General features: G+C 39.9%; 2 protein-coding genes across 3 annotated transcripts in view; one reads left to right on the forward strand and one right to left on the reverse strand.

The window, feature by feature from the left end:
- The window catches only part of LOC124140351 (dual specificity protein phosphatase 16-like), an 80,639-nt gene extending 68,625 nt beyond the window's left edge, over positions 1 to 12,014 (reverse strand). Inside the window, exon 1 of the mRNA XM_046507888.2 lies at positions 11,651 to 12,014. The gene's annotated coding sequence lies outside the window, so the exon portion shown is untranslated. The remainder of the gene's footprint in view (positions 1 to 11,650) is intronic.
- LOC124140352 overlaps positions 1 to 16,010 on the forward strand; it is a 53,438-nt gene that overhangs the window by 2,861 nt on the left and 34,567 nt on the right. For both annotated transcript variants that reach the window (XM_048383885.1, XM_046507891.2), the window contains exon 3: positions 5,945 to 6,100. In XM_048383885.1, coding sequence (XP_048239842.1) covers positions 5,945 to 6,100 — 156 coding nt within the window. The remainder of the gene's footprint in view (positions 1 to 5,944; positions 6,101 to 16,010) is intronic.

Below are 16,010 nucleotides of genomic sequence, written 5' to 3' on the forward strand. Positions count from 1 at the left end.
GGTAAAAAACTTGAAATTACTGGTGAACAGGAACACTGACAACTGGAAATACGATCTTATGATATATTACCCCAGCCCCTACCATCATACAATAGAGAAACTGCAGGACAAGCTGGGTAAACATTGTGAGTCATTTTTACTCCTTATTAACATTATAAATTTTATGTTACACAGATTTATTCCAGCTTTTCCATATAAAAATCAATCTGTAGTGGAGTTAAAACTGCAGGTGGCTACTTGAATCACAGACATGTAGATATGGAATTTCTGTATAACATTTTTTATTAAGGGTCAAAATTACTTGCGAGAGACATAATAAAAATAAATATTTTCACATTTAATTTATTTCTTTTCAAGCTGCTTTTCAGTAGGAGAGCAGGCAAACGAAAAATAAATAATGTGTGGCCTGATTGATGAAAAATACTTTCACCTATGAAATGACTCTTTCGTGTGTGTATTATGGGCCTCAGGCTTTTCATTGAATAAGCTTGTCTGTCTGTCAGTTATCTAAAGAACGTATTGCTGTTTGATGGCTCCACTTGTTATTACTTTTGTTGTATATTGAGACTCATGGTGATCAAATTTGATGGACTATAAAAGGAATAATTATATAGATGCTCCTAGTTTCTTCCACCAGAATACTTGCAGTTTTTTTTACATCTGTACTTTCCTTTTGAAATGCAACTATCACCCCAAGTTTAAATAATATAATATGAGACTGCCTCTGTGGTCTAGAGAAAAGGGGGCGGTCGGGTAGCCTAGTGGTTAAAGCGTTCGCTCATCACGCCGAAGACCCGGGTTCGAATCCCGACATGGGTACAATGTGTGAAGCCCATTTCTGGTGTCCCCCGCCGTGCTGGAATATTGCTAAAAGAGGCGTAAAACCAAACTCACTCACTCTAGAGAGTAGAGCGTCTGTCCAGAAAAGGGAAGGTTGGGGTTCAATCCCTGGCTGCGTCATACCTAGACATTAAAAGATGGTACTAGTTGTTACCTGTCTGGTGGTTGGCATTAAGGGGCTGGTCAGCTCGGAGTTAGTATACTGTGTCGAATTCGGGTATCCATGTTAAACTGTGGCCGAGACTAGCACCATAAAAGCCGCTATAGTTTAGACTAGACAAGCATGCACGCGCGCACACACACATACACACACGCTTTTTCTAGGTGAACGCAATAATCTTGAAAGGGTCATTAGACCCCTTTTCGATTCACCTCACCTGAACATATCATCCCTGAATGTATGGACCTTGACCTTTTGACCCCTGTCTTTAATTCTTTTTCATGCTCAACAGTTGTTAATTCTTTAGGAATCAATTAAAACAAATGTATTTTTGTATCCTTGAAATGGCATGATGCTTCGGGGCACATGTGTTAATGTGAACAGTGAAGCTGCATGATGCTGGAAGAGTTATCTCCCTTCAATCTGCAAGCAGACGTGATGTGTGTACCAGTTGACCTGTTGTCATCACAAGTGCAAGTTAATTGTCAATGCTAAATGGATCACTGAAATTTTACTTGAAGGTCAAGAACATATTTTGATTGATAGCCAAGTGTCACAAGTGCATGGCATTGACGGGTTCTGGACCACTGACCAATTAAGAAGTATATGAGCCTCCATTTCTGGGATACATATCCCCAGGCCTTATGTTTCTGATCCAGACTCATGGTTTTCGCTGTCAGTGGGTTACCTGACCCACGGCAACAGATAACTTTTTTCACATTTTATCGTTCACATTGGGTTTGGGTAGTTTTCTTTGGGTGTTAAGTATATTTTCCTCCCCTTGGTTCTGTCTACTGGGTACTTTTATGTCAATGAGTAGCCATTTGTTTTGAATAATTCTGCTTGAAATATTGTTTCTGGTGACTTCCAATTTGTATCTGTCCGTGTGCTGCACCAAGTGTCTAACATGTCAGAATAAACTCACAACAGGGATATACATGCCTGTTTACGATAAGAGACACATCACTTTTGTATGCATTATTCACTGCAGCGAGTTCATGTGTGTGTGGTGCCTGCACTCTATCAGTCAATAAAGATTTGTCAAGGAATGCATGCAGACAAGTTCAAAAGGATACATCAGGTAGTTACACAGAGTGTTATACTTTGGGATTTTAAATTTATTCATACGTATTTGTACGCAAACAACTCAAAATTAATTGGGTAATGGTGATTCAGTTTGCCTATTTACGCAAATTCACAGCTTGTCTGGAGCTCTGGTGACCTGGAGGACTCATGTCATCTGCCTCCCTCCCATCTGTTGTAAGGTCACCAGTAAACATGTTAAAGGATTTCTCTGTAAGCTCTGCCTCCCTCCCATCTGTTGTAAGGTCACCAGTAAACACGGTAAAGGATTTCTCTGTAAGCCCTGCCTCCCATCTATTGTAAGCTCACCAGTAAACATGGTAAAGGATTTCTCTGTAAGCTCTGCCTCCTATCTGTTGTAAGGTCACCAGTAAACATGTTAAAGGATTTCTCTGTAAGCTCTCTACCTCACATCTATTGTAAGCTCACCAGTAAGCATAGTAAAGGATTTCTCTGTAAGCTCTGCCTCCCTCCCATCTGTTAGCTTACCAGTAAACATGGTAAAGGATTTCTCTGTAAGATCTGCCTCCCTCCCATCTGTTGTAAGGTCACCAGTAAACACGGTAAAGGATTTCTCTGTAAGCTCTGCCTCCCTCCCATCTGTTGTAAGGTCACCAGTAAACATGGTGAAGGATTTCTCTGTAAGCTCTGCCTCCCTCCCATCTGTTGTAAGGTCACCAGTAAACACGGTAAAGGATTTCTCTGTAAGCTCTGCCTCCCTCCCATCTGTTGTAAGGTCACCAGTAAACACGGTAAAGGATTTCTCTGTAAGCTCTGCCTCCCTCCCATCTGTTGTAAGGTCACCAGTAAACACATTAAAGGATTTCTCTGTAAGCTCTCTACCTCACATCTATTGTAAGCTCACCAGTAAACACGGTAAAGGATTTCTCTGTAAGCCCTGCCTCCCTCCCATCTGTTGTAAGGTCACCAGTAAACATGGTAAAGGATTTCTCTGTAAGCCCTGCCTCCTATCTGTTGTAAGGTCACCAGTAAACGTGGTAAAGGATTTATCTGTAAGCCCTGCCTCCCTCCCATCTGTTGTAAGGTCACCAGTAAACATGTTAAAGGATTTCTCTGTAAGCTCTGCCTCCTATCTGTTGTAAGGTCACCAGTAAACATGGTAAAGGATTTCTCTGTAAGCCCTGCCTCCTATCTGTTGTAAGGTCACCAGTAAACGTGGTAAAGGATTTATCTGTAAGCCCTGCCTCCCTCCCATCTGTTGTAAGGTCACCAGTAAACATGTTAAAGGATTTCTCTGTAAGCTCTGCCTCCTATCTGTTGTAAGGTCACCAGTAAACATGGTAAAGGATTTCTCTGTAAGCCCTGCCTCCCTCCCACCTGTTGTAAGGTCACCAGTAAACATGGTAAAGGATTTCTCTGTAAGCTCTGCCTCCTATCTGTTGTAAGGTCACCAGTAAACATGGTAAAGGATTTCTCTGTAAGCCCTGCCTCCCTCCCATCTGTTGTAAGGTCACCAGTAAACACGGTAAAGGATTTCTCTGTAAGCTCTGCCTCCTATCTGTTGTAAGGTCACCAGTAAACATGGTAAAGGATTTCTCTGTAAGCCCTGCCTCCCTCCCATCTGTTGTAAGGTCACCAGTAAACACGGTAAAGGATTTCTCTGTAAGCTCTGCCTCCTATCTGTTGTAAGGTCACCAGGAAACATGGTAAAGGATTTCTCTGTAAGCTCTGCCTCCTATCTGTTGTAAGGTCACCAGTAAACATGTTAAAGGATTTCTCTGTAAGCTCACGACCTCCCATCTGTTGTTAGCTCACCAGTAAGCATGTTAAAGGATTTCTCTGTAAGCTGTGCCTACCTCCCATCTATTGTTAGCTTACCAGTAAACATGTTAAAGGATTTCTCTGTAAGCTGTGCCTACCTCCCACCTGTTGTTAGCTCACCAGTAAACATGGTAAAGGATTTCTCTGCAAGCTCTCTACCTCCCATCTATTTTAAGCTAACCAGTAAACATGTTAAAGGATTTCTCTGTAAGCTGTGCCTACCTCCCACCTGTTGTTAGCTCACCAGTAAACATGGTAAAGGATTTCTCTGTAAGCTCTGCCTCCTATCTGTTGTAAGGTCACCAGTAAACATGGTAAAGGATTTCTCTGTAAGCCCTGCCTCCCTCCCACCTGTTGTAAGGTCACCAGTAAACATGGTAAAGGATTTCTCTGTAAGCTCTGCCTCCTATCTGTTGTAAGGTCACCAGTAAACATGGTAAAGGATTTCTCTGTAAGCCCTGCCTCCCTCCCATCTGTTGTAAGGTCACCAGTAAACACGGTAAAGGATTTCTCTGTAAGCTCTGCCTCCTATCTGTTGTAAGGTCACCAGTAAACATGGTAAAGGATTTCTCTGTAAGCCCTGCCTCCCTCCCATCTGTTGTAAGGTCACCAGTAAACACGGTAAAGGATTTCTCTGTAAGCTCTGCCTCCTATCTGTTGTAAGGTCACCAGGAAACATGGTAAAGGATTTCTCTGTAAGCTCTGCCTCCTATCTGTTGTAAGGTCACCAGTAAACATGTTAAAGGATTTCTCTGTAAGCTCACGACCTCCCATCTGTTGTTAGCTCACCAGTAAGCATGTTAAAGGATTTCTCTGTAAGCTGTGCCTACCTCCCATCTATTGTTAGCTTACCAGTAAACATGTTAAAGGATTTCTCTGTAAGCTGTGCCTACCTCCCACCTGTTGTTAGCTCACCAGTAAACATGGTAAAGGATTTCTCTGCAAGCTCTCTACCTCCCATCTATTTTAAGCTAACCAGTAAACATGTTAAAGGATTTCTCTGTAAGCTGTGCCTACCTCCCACCTGTTGTTAGCTCACCAGTAAACATGGTAAAGGATTTCTCTGTAAGCTCTCTACCTCCCATCTATTGTAAGCTCACCAGTAAACATGTTAAAGGATTTCTCTGTAAGCTCTCTACTTCGCATCTATCGTAAGCTCACCAGTAAACATGGTAAAGGATTTCACTGTAAGCTGTGCCTCCCTCCCATCCATTGTAAGCTCACCAGTAAACATGGTAAAGGATTTCTCTGCAAGCTCTCTACCTCCCATCTATTGTAAGCTCACCAGTAAACATGTTAAAGGATTTTTCTGTAAGCTGTCTACCTCCCATCTGTTGTTGGCTCACCAGTAAGCATGGTAAAGGATTTTTTCTGTAAGCTGTGCCTACATCCCACCTGTTGTAAGGTCACCAGTAAACATGGTAAAGGATTCCCTCCCTATCTGTTGACCAGTTGACCAGTGGGTGTCTTCCATAAACAACACCAATTGGTGTCTTCCACAAACATGACAAATGACCAGTGGGTGTCTTCCATAAAGATGACCAATGAGTGTCTTCCATAAACATGACCAATGGGTGTCTTCCACAAACATGACAAATGACCAATCGGTGTCTTCCATAAAGATGACCAATGGGTGTCTTCCATAAAGATGACCAATGGGTGTCTTCCATAAAGATGACCAATGGGTGTCTTCCTTAAAGATGACCAATGGGTGTCTGCCATAAAGATGACCAGTGGGTGTCTGCCATAAAGATGACCAGTGGGTGTCTGCCATAAAGATGACCAGTGGGTGTCTTCCATAAAGATGACCAATGGGTGTCTTCCATAAACATGACCAATGGGTGTCTTCCATAAAGATGACCAATGGGTGTCTTCCATAAACATGACCAATGGGTGTCTTCCATAAAGATGACCAATGGGTGTCTTCCATAAACATGACCAATGGGTGTCTTCCATAAACATGATGAATGACCAATGAGTGGCTTCCAGACATGACCAATAGGTGAGTCCCACAAGCATTAGAACACAGGAATAAGACCTGTACGAGTGTTGTGTATGTAATATGTCTGTCTTCCACAGGGGTAAGACAAGCCTGCTGTTTCAATGTGCTGTAACACATGCTACTGAGAACCAGACCGTGACCTTCATCTGCCGCCACCCCCTGTCCCGCCTGCCCCTCCCTGTACACGGGATGCCCACCCCGGACCCCTCAGTGCTGCAGGCTGTCAAGTTCGTGTAAGTCACACAGTTCATTTTTTTCGTCTTTATGAGGGACCAGGTAACTGGGAATGGGTGTAATGTTCCTTTCAGCATGACTGCAGTCCTATCATGGAATGAGTGGGTGAGTTGGGTTTAACACCGCTTTTAACAGTATTCAAGTTATATCACGGCGTGTCAGCTTAATGTGGGAGGAAAGCCCAAAGTGATGCAGGTCTCAGAAGTTTACCACTTCGGTGAAACCCACTAGCATGGGTAGGGTGCTGACAAACCTAGAAACATAATCGGGGCAAACCGGGATTCAAACCCACTATCCTAGGTTTCTGGCATGCCCTAGGGATCCTATCATGGAGGGTGACACCAAGAATGTGCTTCACACATGTATACATATTGGGAATTGAACGTGGATCTTTGGTGTGACAAGGTTTAACCACATGACTAGTAGTGGTGGGACAATACACTAATGCATCGGTGATGGCGATTTTTATCGATCACAGTCGGACATTAGGTAAAAAATATTGATTCTTACCTTAAATGTTTGCTTTAAGAACTGTTACATCAAGCACTAATTAGTAGTGAAAGTGTAAATCGTCAGTGTGCCAGGTATTTGGCAATCCTGTCTATGAAAAAGATGGCTTACGCACCACAGATAAGAGCACATGCATGTATCGTGATACGTATAGGATCATGAGTAAGGTGTCATGATACGTATCAGATTGCACAGTTGGTGTATCGTCCCAGCCATAATGACAAGGGAGTGTAAAGAAGATAGTGTAAACAAGGGAGTGTAAAAAGGAAGTGTAAACGGTCGGGTAGCCTTGTGGTTAAAGCATTTGCTCGTCACGCCGAAGACTCGAGTTCCATTCCCAACATGGGTACAATGTGTGAAGCCTATTTCTGGTGTCCCCCGCCGTGATATTGCTGGAATATTGCTAAAAGCGGCGTAAAACCATACTCACTCACTCACTCACTCACTCACTGTAGAATTTTCTCAACATACTAATGGCTATTCAAAGCATCATTAAACCCAACTCACTCATTCACTCACAGCATCAAGTGATGAAATATTTTGAAAATTACTGTTATTTCCTTTGTTGAAGTTTGTTAGTTGAGTTGTAAGAATCAGACACAGATTTTTTCATCAATCATTGTTTTATAAAGAGCTGAAGGCCATGGTATTTTTCAGGGCTCTATTCAAGTCAGTTTTTTTAAGAAAATTAAAAATACTAAATTGAAGTATTGTGGCGTGGACCAATGAGATTGGCGAAACTTTAAGGTGTCATAGAGTCTAGCAGAAGTAGAAGAGCTATTTTGATCAAGCAGTGAGTCATCCTTGTTGTGGACAACAAGGCTATATTGGTTACCCACTGTTGATAGTAGGTCTATTAAGGTGGTTTACGATTAGTGTGTCTGGATTGTAGATCATAGCATACAATTTCATGAACAACTTGGTGCCATTTAAGCTGCAAAGTAACATGTCACATACTGATGCACTGTGATCTCAACATGCAGTCTTATCAACTGGTATTGATTGGTTACGATAAGCTGGCTAGAGTAACACCCTATTTCTCAAGTGGTCTGCGCAGTGTGTTACTGTTATCTGTTTACACTGTTTTGTTTACACTACCTTGTTTACCTTGTTTACACTATCTTCTTTACAACATATTTACACTTCCTTGTTTACACTATTTGTTTACACTACGTTGTTTATCTTGTTTACACTACCTTGTTTACATTACCTGTTTATACTGCCTTGTTTACACTATCCGTTTACATTACCTTGTCTATCTTGTTTACATTACCTTGTCTATCTTGTTTACACTACCTTGTTTGTCTTGTTTACACTATCTTGTTTGTCTTGTTTACACTATCTTGTTTGTCTTGTTTACACTATCTGTTTACACTACCTTGTTTACACTACCTTGTTTGTCTTGTTTACACTATCTTGTTTGTCTTGTTTACACTATCTGTTTACACTACCTTGTTTACACTACCTTGTTTGTCTTGTTTACACTATCTTGTTTGTCTTGTTTACACTATCTTGTTTGTCTTGTTTACACTATCTTGTTTGTCTTGTTTACACTATCTGTTTACACTACCTTGTTTACACTACCTTGTCTATCTTGTTTACACTACCTTGTTTGTCTTGTTTACACTATCTTGTTTGTCTTGTTTACACTATCTTGTTTGTCTTGTTTACACTATCTTGTTTGTCTTGTTTACACTATCTGTTTACACTACCTTGTTTACACTACCTTGTTTGTCTTGTTTACACTATCTTGTTTGTCTTGTTTACACTATCTGTTTACACTACCTTGTTTACACTACCTTGTTTATCTTGTTTACACTACCTTGTTTGTCTTGTTTACACTATCTTGTTTATCTTGTTTACACTATCTTGTTTGTCTTGTTTACACTATCTTGTTTGTCTTGTTTACACTATATTGTTTACACTTCCTTGTTTACACTATCTTCTTGACTCTATCTCCTTTACACTACTTTGTTTACACTCTCTTTATCCTCTTTACACTACCTTAATTATTTTGTTTACACTGCCTTGTTTATCTTGTTTACACTCCCTTGTTTACACTACCTTGTTTATCTTGTTTACCCTCCCTTGATTTACACTATCTCCTTTACACTCCCTTGTTTTACACTATATTGTTTACCCTCCCTTGTTTTACACTATATTGTTTACACTCCCTTGTTTTACACTATATTGTTTACACTCCCTTGTTTTACACTATATTGTTTACACTCCCTTGTTTTACACTATATTGTTTACACTCCCTTGTTTTACACTATATTGTTTACACTCCCTTGTTTTACACTATATTGTTTACACTCCCTTGTTTTACACTATATTGTTTACACTCCCTTGTTTTACACTATATTGTTTACACTCCCTTGTTTTACACTATATTGTTTACACTCCCTTGTTTTACACTATATTGTTTACACTCCCTTGTTTTACACTATATTGTTTACACTCCCTTGTTTTACACTATATTGTTTACACTCCCTTGTTTTACACTATATTGTTTACACTCCCTTGTTTTACACTATATTGTTTACACTCCCTTGTTTTACGCTGTATTGTTTACACTCCCTTGTTTTACACTATATTGTTTACACTCCCTTGTTTTACACTATATTGTTTACACTCCCTTGTTTTACACTATATTGTTTACACTCCCTTGTTTTACGCTGTATTGTTTACACTCCCTTATTCATACTATTTTGTTTATGCTGTTATTCGGATTCCTTGGTATTACTTTGTCAAATATTGTTAAATATAACATGAGGTCACTTTTTTGTAATGTTATTTTGCAATTATTATTTTTATTATGCGTCCAAAATTCACTTTTATCTGAAAAAATCTTCTCTCAGTGTTTCAGCTAATGGTCCATAGGGGGCCATTGACTGAAATGTTAAAAATGTCCCAATATCTCTTTGTAGTCCTGTGCAAGTGGATGTTTATATCTGTACAAGCCTGTATGGCTAGTGACCCTGTCAGGTTAGCTAATGGGGAATAACTGGTAGAATATCACACCTAGTGTATAATCTTGTATATGTCGCTCCAAGAATAATCTGTGCAGATGACATCCAGTCTGCAACTTCAGCCACAAGACTTATTTTAATCGGGCGAGTAATCTCACCCAATGAAAGTCCATATGTTACGACTAATACTTGGAGAACAATTGGTGGGAACTGAGATTCCCTTGAACCAAATATGTTTGGACCATCCTTGAACCATGATACAGTTTGAAATCTTCCTTTACGATGTAAGCCAATGACAAATTATAACATTGCTTGAGGTAATTGCTTCCCCTTTGATAACAAGGATTGGGCACGTTGTCAAGGTAACAAGCTTGTGAAAGGAAGTTATTATCTTTGTTTGTATCTATGTAAGATCCCAACCATATTCTTTGGCAGGGGGATTTTTTGTTTGAGTAGAAATTTGTTCTTCTTTGTCCAGTTCCATGCCCAGTGTTATTGATTGTAAATCTGACGAAAAATTATTTTTTGCCAGCATTTCAGGAACGGATTATTTGTTCAGATCAATACAATTCACCTTTTTGTTTGAATGGGTACGGGACCTTTAACAACAAACAATGAATTCACTAACTTAAAACAATTTCTTATTTTATAAATTTTACCTGAATCGACCTTGATGGCGAATGAATACACCACAGAATATGGAGTTAACGGGAGACTTGAAGCGACTCTGAATACGCTTCATAAAACTCATAACAATTATGACTCCCAGCACAAACTGTGTACCTAATATGTTTTGACTTGTTATAAACATAAATTTGGTGCCCTTAACATGTACAGTGTGGTAGCAAGGATTTATCCAAAATTACCAGATTAATCGAAAATGGGATTCAATCTTAAATTCAGAGGCATTTTGAGATTGTATTTGGACATTGCAATCTATATATAATATCAACATGAAGTTGATATATATTTTATCCCGCCCCAGCAGGTCTAGTTAAACCTTTGGGTAGGGGAGCCCTCTAATGGTAAATATAGTGTTCAATCAACTCATCAAAGACTTGGGTTTGATTCCCAACAGAGCAAGAAGCTCTGCCTGTTTGTTGGTCCCCCGCTGTTATATTCCTGTAATATTCCTAACAGAGTTCTGTCTTACTCACTCACTGACTCATCATTCCTTAACTTCCAACCAAGTGTCTAGGAAACCATGTTTTGTATGAACATGTTGGTAAAATAATTACATGATTAGTAGCATCCTTAATTTATAGCCTGATGGTGATAGGCTAAAGACATTATGTTCTGTTTTATTTGAACAGAAGATTTAAAAAATATATATTATTACTTCTTGCCTAATAAAAATAAGAAATATGTTTTGAGAAAAAAGCCACAAAGATTTATTGACAAGTATGTTTTATCAAACCGAAGACGTCCTCCCTAAGCAGTGTGGTGAATGACTCACCACCAAGTACAACTGAATAAGATTATGATAAGTTAGTCTCACTAACTTGACCTAAATATTGACTACTGGCTGCTTCATATGAAATTAACATTTCCTTGAATGGAAAAATGGATGTTATTCAGGCAAATAAATTGAAAAAATGTTGCTTTGAAACAGAACTATGAATGAATAAACAATGCTTGAAATTTAGTGATGATACAATTTGGACATTAAGTATTCTTTATGAATATTACTTTTTTCATGAACTAGTTTGTGATTTTCACTTCACATACTCTGTTTGATTATTGCAGTGATTTTAATTTATTGTTTGTTACGAAAAAAACATCTGTAATAATTCTTGTCCACAGTTGCTGCTCATTTTGGATTAAATTGTAGTGGTTCTAGTTTTACTTCTATGAGACAACCAATTATCAAACAAATGTTTTTTAACTTTATTTCTCATCAATATATGAAAACCATAAAAAACATGGATACATTTGCTAACTTGTTGAAGCCAAAGTTAATTTTCTTACTCTATTGTCATATTACCTACACAAGCATGTTTTAATGTTATTGTCAGTCAGTGCCTCCGTTCCTACAACTATACCTGTTCCTGAATAAAATAACCTTACCTGCGTAACTCAATCTGTGTAAGTTGATTTTATCCATAATCCATGCATTTAACAGTGTGCTTGCTGTGGGTCTACTCTGCCAGGTAGTATCCTCATGGCATGCATTAAGTGTCACTGATCACAGGCAGTAAGGAATTGTCTTTCAACATTGTCTCTGCATTGCTTCAACATCTTTCCACAAGTGGGACACCCAGCTATGATTTTAATTGAGTTTGAAGATTACAGCTGCCTAGTTTGATGTCACCGACCACTACTTTCATATAGTGTTTACTATCAGAGCAGTGATGACTCATTTCTGGGGAGTGTTCATTGTGCTGCGGGAGACTTTTCCAAGTGAATTATGTCCTTATCTCTTGGATAGTCTCTCCACACTGTCCAGCCTTGCCTTCACAGTGCTTATTACCGGGTAATCAATTCACTGGTTTGTTATTTATAATAGTAATGACTTGTGAATTATCCTCATCATCCCTGGAGAGAAGAAGATGGAAGTTTGTTGTCTTTAAACCTTTGTTTCTTGGCTTTTGGGGACAAATCTGGGCAATGAATCGGGGCAGAATATTAAATAAAACATTAAAAGACATTTCAGATTCTCTATTTTTTATTTTTTTATCTGAATACGTCTTGTTGTTTGACCTATTGTCACCTGATAGATTTTCTTGCGGTTATTGTATGTGCAATTCTTTTGAGGTCAACATGTAAGTTATTGTATGTGCAATTTGTTTTAGGTCAACATGTAAGTTTGCCTTTGGCGGAATAAAAAGAACAGCACATTTCAGATTGTATTTTCCCCACTTTTCACTGTAAAAACAGTTGATGGAATCCATAAACCTGTCTTGAAAAAGTTTCACCTTAGTGACCAGATACTTCTCACAGCAGTCACCCTGTGATGGATGTCTATTGATTCCAGGGTGAGATTTCAATGGGACTAATATATGGCAGGGTTTGGAAATATGTCCTCCTAAGTTGATATGTGACTCATGACAAACAGCTCTGACTTAATAATAACAAGCAATAAGTCCAGTTAATGACCATGTTAATATGGCCAGAGTTTAGACCTGTTACCAGACAAACATGTGCTGTGCAGTAAGATGGATGTAATCAGTATTAGTGGGTGTCAGCATCTGCAAGCCCCATCATGGCTTCCCCGCTTGCGTACACGACTGAGGACCGATTCCACAAAGCAGCAGAATCTTATCCAAATGAAGAATTTGTTTTAATTACCGCATATTTTATGTATTGTTTGTAACTTGTGTAAAATTGTTTTTATTTATCTCTACATTTATCATGAGTTGATGACTCACAGAATGTAAATAGGTTTCTCCAGCCCCGGATGTTTTGTTAAACATTAACAAGCTGTCAGTAGATGTTGCAGGAAGGGCCTGTAAGGCTTGACACAGATTATACCTGAGGTACCTCGCTAGACACCATAATCAGTATTCAATGACTGCCATTCCCTGACCACGTTCTACACACCATGAGGGGGTTCACATGCAGAATTTGATCCTGAGTAACCCCCCCTGTTGGCCAGTGGAGGCGTTCAACACAGGAATTAGATGGTCATGGTGGCTGATGAGGTGTTCAACCTAGGAATAAGATGGTCATGGTGGCTGATGAGGTGTTCAACCTAGGAATAAGATGGTCATGATGGCTGATGAGGTGTTCAACCTAGGAATTAGATGGTCATGGTGGCTGATGAGGTGTTCAACCTAGGAATTAGATGGTCATGGTGGCTAATGAGGTGTTCAACCTAGGAGTTAGATGGTCATGATGGCTAATGAGGTGTCCAACCTAGGAATTAGATGGTCATGGTGGCTAATGAGGTGTTCAACCTAGGAGTTAGATGGTCATGATGGCTAATGAGGTGTTCAACCTAGGAGTTAGATGGTCATGATGGCTAATGAGGTGTTCAACCTAGGAGTTAGATGGTCATGATGGCTAATGAGGTGTTCAACCTAGGAGTTAGACGGCCATGATGGCTGATGAGGTGTTCAACCTAGGAGTTAGATGGTCATGGTGGCTAATGAGGTGTCCAACCTAGGAATTAGATGGTCATGGTGGCTAATGAGGTGTTCAACCTAGGAGTTAGATGGTCATGATGGCTAATGAGGTGTTCAACCTAGGAGTTAGATGGTCATGATGGCTAATGAGGTGTTCAACCTAGGAGTTAGACGGCCATGATGGCTGATGAGGTGTTCAACCTAGGAGTTAGATGGTCATGATGGCTAATGAGGTGTCCAACCTAGGAATTAGATGGTCATGGTGGCTAATGAGGTGTTCAACCTAGGAGTTAGATGGTCATGATGGCTAATGAGGTGTTCAACCTAGGAGTTAGATGGTCATGATGGCTAATGAGGTGTTCAACCTAGGAGTTAGACGGCCATGATGGCTAATGAGGTGTTCAACCTAGGAGTTAGATGGTCATGGTGGCTAATGAGGTGTTCAACCTAGGAGTTAGATGGTCATGGTGGCTAATGAGGTGTTCAACCTAGGAGTTAGACGGCCATGATGGCTGATGAGGTGTTCAACCTAGGAGTTAGATGGTCATGGTGGCTGATGAGGTGTTCAACATAGGAATTAGATGGTCATGATGGCTGATGAGGTGTTCAACCTAGGAGTTAAACGGCCATGATGGCTGAAGAGGTGTTCAACCTAGGAGTTAGATGGTCATGATGGCTGATGAGGTGTTCAACATAGGAATTAGACGGCCATGATGGCTGAAGAGGTGTTCAACCTAGGAGTTAGATGGTCATGATGGCTGATGAGGTGTTCAACATAGGAATTAGATGGTCATGATGGCTGATGAGGTGTTCAACCTAGGAATTAGATGGTCATGGTGGCTGATGAGGTGTTCAACACAGGAATGAGATGGTCATGGTGGCTGATGAGGTGTTCAACCTAGGAATTAGATGGTCATGGTGGCTGATGAGGTGTTCAACCTAGGAATAAGATGGTCAGGATGGCTGATGAGGTGTTCAACCTAGGAATTAGATGGTCATGGTGGCTGATGAGGTGTTCAACACAGGAATGAGATGGTCATGGTGGCTGATGAGGTGTTCAACCTAGGAATTAGATGGTCATGGTGGCTGATGAGGTGTTCAACCTAGGAATTAGTTGGACATGATGGCTGATGAGGTGTTCAACCTAGGAATTAGACGGCCATGATGGCTGATGAGGTGTTCAACATAGGAGTAAGACGGCCATGATGGCTGATGAGGTGTCCAACCTAGGAATTAGACGGCCATGATGGCTGATGAGGTGTCCAACCTAGGAATTAGACGGCCATGATGGCTGATGAGGTGTTCAACCTAGGAATAAGATGGCCAAGTAAAACGCGCCCCCCTCTTTTTTGTTCTGCTAGGCATTGTTTTACATGCAGGGATTAAGATTACCTTGTGTACTTTCTCGTAAACTAAGCCGGAAAAAGCAATCAGCTGTACGCACGCTTCCTTGGAATCGACTGGTGATTTGGTTAAAAATTTACCCAATGATATAACTTTAATGGATTTTGATGCAAGGATTGTGGAAAATTGTATCTGAAACTATTTTTTTATCAGGCATAATTTATTCCAGTATCATGTTATTTTATTTGCAGCTTTTTCCAAATGTATTTAAAATAATAATAACCCGAAGCGATTGCCGGATATTTTTTTTCACATGGAACAATTTCACCAGTCACCGTTGAGGCTCCCACATTTGTGATCGCGAGAACTACATGTTGACATAGAATCGTCAAACTGCAACAAATATGACTTTTAACGAGTCAAAGTGAGGCACTTATGATATATGTATCCATTCTCTCCCAACTAAAGTTCATTTCAAGGCATCAATAGCGGTAATCTGACCGTGGTTGCTCTAAATAACTGCGATCTGCTAAATTGTGCTATCTTCGGACACATGATTTCGACGAAATTAATTAATAGTAAATAATAAAATAATATTAAAAGAAATTTTGAATAAAATTAATGCGATAAGTTACAAACATAAGTCCAGATAGACAATGAACACTTTTTATAGCCTGGCAGTGTAATTACAAGATTACATTGTGTACTCCAGTACGGATTTGTTGACATGGTATTTCCAGTGCTACGTGCTCACGGTAATGTCTCCGTTGGGGGGGGGAAAACATCAAAACTCATTATGGCGTGTATAATACGCACCCCCTTCTACACAGCTGTGTATTTTTGGAAAAAAATGTGCACTTTACTCAGAAAATATGGTTGTCCACAGTTAATGTAAGGGATGCATGTTTCATAGTGTAGGCAAAGTGCACTAAAAACCAGCTTGACTGTAGGCGATCGGCACTGTATCCGCAATGCACTGTAGGCAAATAGAAATGGGACCATCATTGATTTCTTTTTAA

Source organism: Haliotis rufescens, unplaced genomic scaffold (assembly GCF_023055435.1).
Source record: "Haliotis rufescens isolate VD_foot unplaced genomic scaffold, xgHalRufe1.0.p SCAF_5, whole genome shotgun sequence".
Classification (NCBI taxonomy): domain Eukaryota; kingdom Metazoa; phylum Mollusca; class Gastropoda; order Lepetellida; family Haliotidae; genus Haliotis; species Haliotis rufescens.